Here is a 5,105-nt window from a genome sequence, read left to right as displayed (position 1 = left end):
ACGTGACATATTGAGCAATGCTGTTTGTGTTTGTAACATCTGAGTACAATGAACGACAGCCATATAAGAAAATGTTAAAAAAAATAGAGATAATATTGTCACACATTGCACATCTGGTGTTACAAAGACACGATTTGTGTGTACGGCGCAAGGTGTGATTTGGTGCAAACTTTATTTGAGACAATAAAAACCAAAATTTTTTTTTAAAAAAATATAACAAATTTATTTTGTGTTACAAAAAAAAAAAAAAAAAGGGAACCCGGTTTTAAGGGGTGCCAATGTCCGCAACCAAAGGGGATTCATATCCCCCAGTTTTTTGTGATGAGGAGACCGAGGAGGAGGAAGAGGGGGAGGAAGCAGCATACTCTATGACACTAGACGGGATGCCGACATCAGTCCAGCCAGTGGATGGTGGTGGCGAGACTGCAACAGAAGCAGGTGAGAGAGGAGGAGGGACGACCAGTGTCCTTGGCTGGCTACTCCGGCTCTGGGTCGACCCAGGCTGTGTAGATGGTGTACTCCTGGTTGACCCAGGCTGGGTAGTGGGTGTACTCCGTGTAGACCCAGCCTGGGTACTTGGTGTGCTCCGGGTCGACCCAGGCTGTGTTCTGGTGGTACTTTGGGGAGCAGCCATAGCCAAGGACGTAGTGCTTGTGGTCGTCATGGTCTTCTTCTTCTTCTTTTTCCTCCTCTCTCCCTCTGGGTGGGGGTCGGCTTCCCGTCTGTGCCCCCTTGAAGGCCTGTCAGGCTCGGAACTTTGGGGCTCAGTTCTGTGGTGGCGGTGGCGGCGGCGGTGGCCCTCGGCACGCGGACCTCTGTGGTGGTGCTCTGCAGCAGGAGTCGGAGTCATGGCAGCCAGCGATGGTACTGCGGGCATATTTGTCGCTGACTGCATGACCCGAGCCTGCTGCAGAGCACTGACATATAAATTGTTGCAGCCCTGCATGAACGAAATCTGGAGTTCCGGCGTAAGATGTTCCACCATGCCGTTGTGAATGGCACTAAAGAAATGTTTTGCCGGCCTCGAGAGATCCGTTTCGATGTTTTCAAGACGCCGTTCGATATTGCACATTTTATCGCACAGCGCCTTGAAACCATTCTGAAATACGGTACTCAGATGTAAAAATTCGGACATGGGCGCCCTGTCCGAGGCCCGCTGACGCTGTCGGTAAGACCCAAAGGACGGAGCAACAGAGGCCTCGGCCAGAGGAACATCTGATGGACCGGCTGCCGGTTCGCCAGATTGTGTTGTTGCAGACCTGCTCTCGCTGTGGGATGGCCGCGACAGTTCAGATGGCGCTTCACAAAGGACCGCTCTTGAGGGTCGTCTTGAGGATTGGACAGTCTCGCGGGTGCTGCTGTGTGTTCTGTGAAAACATAAGGAAACCATTAGTATAAAAAATATCACATTTCACATGCGTCAGAACATTTTACCGCCAGGTATCCATTACCGCCATTAATATTACACTATTTTTAATATTGACACTGCATATGCACCATCAATATTAAACAAACGGTATTTATTTAATTCTAAAGAGTCACCCATGTTTTTAGTTTGCAACGCCAGACAATTATGCTTAGGTTGGAACTGCCATGACGTCACGGTCATGTGAACGAGACGTCATCACAGGTCCTGCGAGCTGAGCAACCATGGGAACCTAACCAGCTTTGCAGTGGAATGTATGCCGTATCTATTATATTTAACTTTATTATGTATAAAAAATCGTAGATACACCTGGCAAGTGTGAGAAGATAAGAAATGAATAAAAAATTCAAGGTCAACGAGTGGTGAAAAGTTTAAAAAAAAAAAATTATTAACTTCAATCAAAAGCAGAGGATGAAACATCTGCACAATACAATAAAAAAACTATCTACGCGTTTCAGGTCTGATGTTCCCTGTCACCTGAAACACGTAGATAGAGTCTATTGTATTGTGCTGATGTTTGATCCTCTGCTTATGATTCAAGAGGAGAAAAGTATGTATTTTTGCACAACTCTGTGAACTAGCCTTTTTTTACTTCATTTATATACTTGGTACTTGGCAAAATAAATGGCTGGGCAATAAGCAACGTGACTGGAATGTAGTATGTGAATATGCATGTTGTGAAAACTAGGTGTGTGAATAGGCACTATACTTACTCTCTGCTTTCAAGGACCGGTCGCAAGAACTGCAGTATACGGTTATGCTTGTACACCGAGGTCCTTGAAGCGCCAGCACCACTACGAGCCTGTCCCTCCTTTTTCAGGCCCCTCTTGAAACGGTCCTTCATGGAGCGCCATCTGGTCCTCAATTGTTTAACTGTGTATTAAAAAAAAAAAAAAAAAAGGTTTTAGATAATATATCGAAAAAGATTACGCAACCGTGTGCAATCCCAATCAAAGACATCACAGACGGTTGTGTAATCCTGGCATGATGGGTCACAGCACTATTTTTTAAATACTTACGGAAACTGGCTTTGGCCTTGGCGTTAGCGCTGTCGAAGCCATCCCACAGCGTTTGTGCCACCTCCAACCACAGACGCCGCAATATGCCCTGGTCCGCGTGCTGGGGGTCACGGCTGTCCCACAACGGGCCCCGTGCTTCTATTGATGCCACCATTAGGTCAATGTTAAGTGGCTCATCCAGGGCCCGTTGTGAAACCTAGAAAAGAATGGAAAATATGAAGGTTTGAAAGAGAAAAAAATTGTCCCTATCTCCTCCACCAACACCTACTACACACAACACCACACCCTACCACCACCCCCCCCAATACCCGCAAAAAAAAAAAAAAATAAAAAATAAAGGTTTGAAATAAATACTTACGCTCCGTCCTACAACCACAGCTTGGCCCCGTGGTCCCTGCTGCTGCTCCCTCTCTTCCTCCTGGTTCTCCTCCTCACTTGAAGAAGCCTGCAAAATAGTTTAACAAAAAGTTGAGTGACCCATCTACAAATGACAGCGAAAATATAGCAAGCAATAGTAGATCATGTACTCACCGGACTCCTCAGCGGTGGGGTGCCGGAATCACTGCCGCTGGCCATGACTAATTAAAGCAGTTCTGAAATTAACAAAAAAATAACATTGACTATGCTCCTATGCACTATCATGCAATAAATAATATTAAAAAAAAAGGCATTTAAACCACAAATAACATTGCACTCCAACTGAACTAACGATGAGCAAACTACACTGCCACATTGATTAGATTAAAGAAACAATGGCAGAGACAACCCAATGCCAGAGTACAAAAGGCTAAAGATAAGAAAATTAACAAGTACACAATGTAGTAATCCCAAAAGATTTTTTTAAAAAAGAAAAATTACAGTATGCACGGATCAACACAAAAAACACAATATGTGGTTGTAATAAAAAATATTTCAACACGAAAAAAAATAAGGGCAGAAACATAAATACTTTACAATGAAACCAACAGTGCCGGAGAAAATAGAAGGGGATACAACGCCATACATCACAACCAGAAACATACAACTATGTATTTACACAACCACAGTGCTGAAAATAATACACAAATTGCAATAAAAATGTAATAAAAGGCCGCAAAATCATTCTATACTACCATACTTTACAAAACAACCGACAGGGCCAGAGACAATGAAACGCCATCATATAACGGAAGAATAAAACAGCACAACTGAATACAAAAACAACACCAAACCAAAAAATGGAAACTCAAAATCAATCTTGGAAAGAACACTAATCAAGGCCGCAGACAATGAAACGCCATCCTATACACAATGCCGTACATCAAAACCAGACCAAAAAGACCACAATATCTTTAGCCACAGTGCAGAATATAAAGCACTACTTGCAAAAATAATTGTAAAAACATGTAGAAAATGCACATAATCATTCTATACTTACATCTCTGGACAGCGGATGAGAAGACAGTTGCTCTGATGTGTCTGGTCTGATGTTGCCTAATAATTCTTTACACAACCACAGTGCTGAAAATAATACACAAATTGCAATTAAATGTAATAAAAGGCCGCAAAATCATTCTATACTACCATACTTTACAAAACAACCGACAGGGCCAGAGACAATGAAACGCCATCATATAACGGAAGGATTAAACAGCACAACTGAATACAAAAACAACACCAAACCAAAAAATGGAAACTCAAAATCAATCTTGGAAAGAACACTAATCAAGGCCGCAGACAATGAAACGCCATCCTATACACAATGCCGTACATCAAAACCAGACCAAAAAGACCACAATATCTTTAGCCACAGTGCAGAATATAAAACACTACTTGCAAAAATAATTGTAAAAACATGTAGAAAATGCACATAATCATTCTATACTTACATCTCTGGACAGCGGATGAGAAGACAGTTGCTCTGATGTGTCTGGTCTGATGTTGCCTGTTGTGTAGCCGGCAGCAGAAGTGACAAACAATCCTACATTTTCTTTATATATGGGGGATGTTTTTCTCACTGTTTGCACTGTCTAGACACTGTCTAGACACTTTTTTGTTTCATTTTATGTTACGACGCATGCGTCGCACAACGCATGCACGACGCACACCCGCGACGCAAGTGCGTCGTCAATACGTTTCAATGGGAAATTGTAACGCATTGACGACGCACGAGCGACGCGCGCGTTTTTTTGGCGCTCCGAAAATGCAACATGTAGCGTCTCCGACGCCACCCAGGTGCGGTGTTACGACGCATGCGTCGTGCGTTTTACTGAAAACGCACGACAACGCAACGCATGCGTCCCCAATGATAAAGATAGGGGCGCATGACGCATGCGTTGTCGTGCGTCGGCGACGCAGCGTCGCATGACGCTAATGTGAACGTACCCTAAGGGAGACTTTAGGAAAAAAAAATAATAGAATAAAATGATTTTTTCAGGAAGAATTTAGAAACCAAATAAAATAAAATGATTTTTTCAGGGAGAATTTAGAAAACAAATAAAACAAAAAAAGGCTTTCTATGGCCCACTGAGTGAGAGATGACGCACACAGGAGTCAGGAGTGGCACACAAGCCCAGAGGCCAATATTTATCTCCCACTGATTGATGTAGTGATTTTTTCAGGTAGATTTTGGAACCCAAATCAAGCTAAAAAAAATAATAGGCTTTCTATGGCTCACAATT

The 5,105-nt window shown here is 43.1% G+C and overlaps 1 protein-coding gene across 2 annotated transcripts; it reads right to left on the bottom strand.

Annotated features, from left to right (window-relative positions):
* Positions 1–213: 213 nt before the first annotated feature.
* LOC138670438 (pneumococcal serine-rich repeat protein-like) lies at positions 214–4,815 on the bottom strand. Of its 2 annotated transcripts, XM_069757776.1 has the most exons (7): positions 4,314–4,815; positions 3,863–3,945; positions 2,977–3,038; positions 2,804–2,890; positions 2,446–2,641; positions 2,140–2,299; positions 214–1,367 (listed from the first exon to the last, which is right to left on the bottom strand). In XM_069757776.1, the coding sequence occupies exons 3-7, from the start codon at positions 3,019–3,021 to the stop codon at positions 266–268; spliced, it is 1,590 nt and encodes a 529-aa protein (XP_069613877.1). In that variant the 5' UTR covers positions 3,022–3,038; positions 3,863–3,945; positions 4,314–4,815; the 3' UTR covers positions 214–265. The 2 variants fall into 2 exon arrangements, with proteins under 2 accessions (XP_069613877.1, XP_069613878.1); XM_069757777.1 differs by having other exon boundaries at positions 2,977–3,945.
* Positions 4,816–5,105: the final 290 nt, after the last annotated feature.

The sequence above is a fragment of the Ranitomeya imitator genome, chromosome 3 (genome assembly GCF_032444005.1).
Source record: "Ranitomeya imitator isolate aRanImi1 chromosome 3, aRanImi1.pri, whole genome shotgun sequence".
Lineage (NCBI taxonomy): Eukaryota > Metazoa > Chordata > Amphibia > Anura > Dendrobatidae > Ranitomeya > Ranitomeya imitator.
Note: the sequence above shows the minus strand (reverse complement) of the source record. Positions and strands in the feature narration are given on the sequence as shown.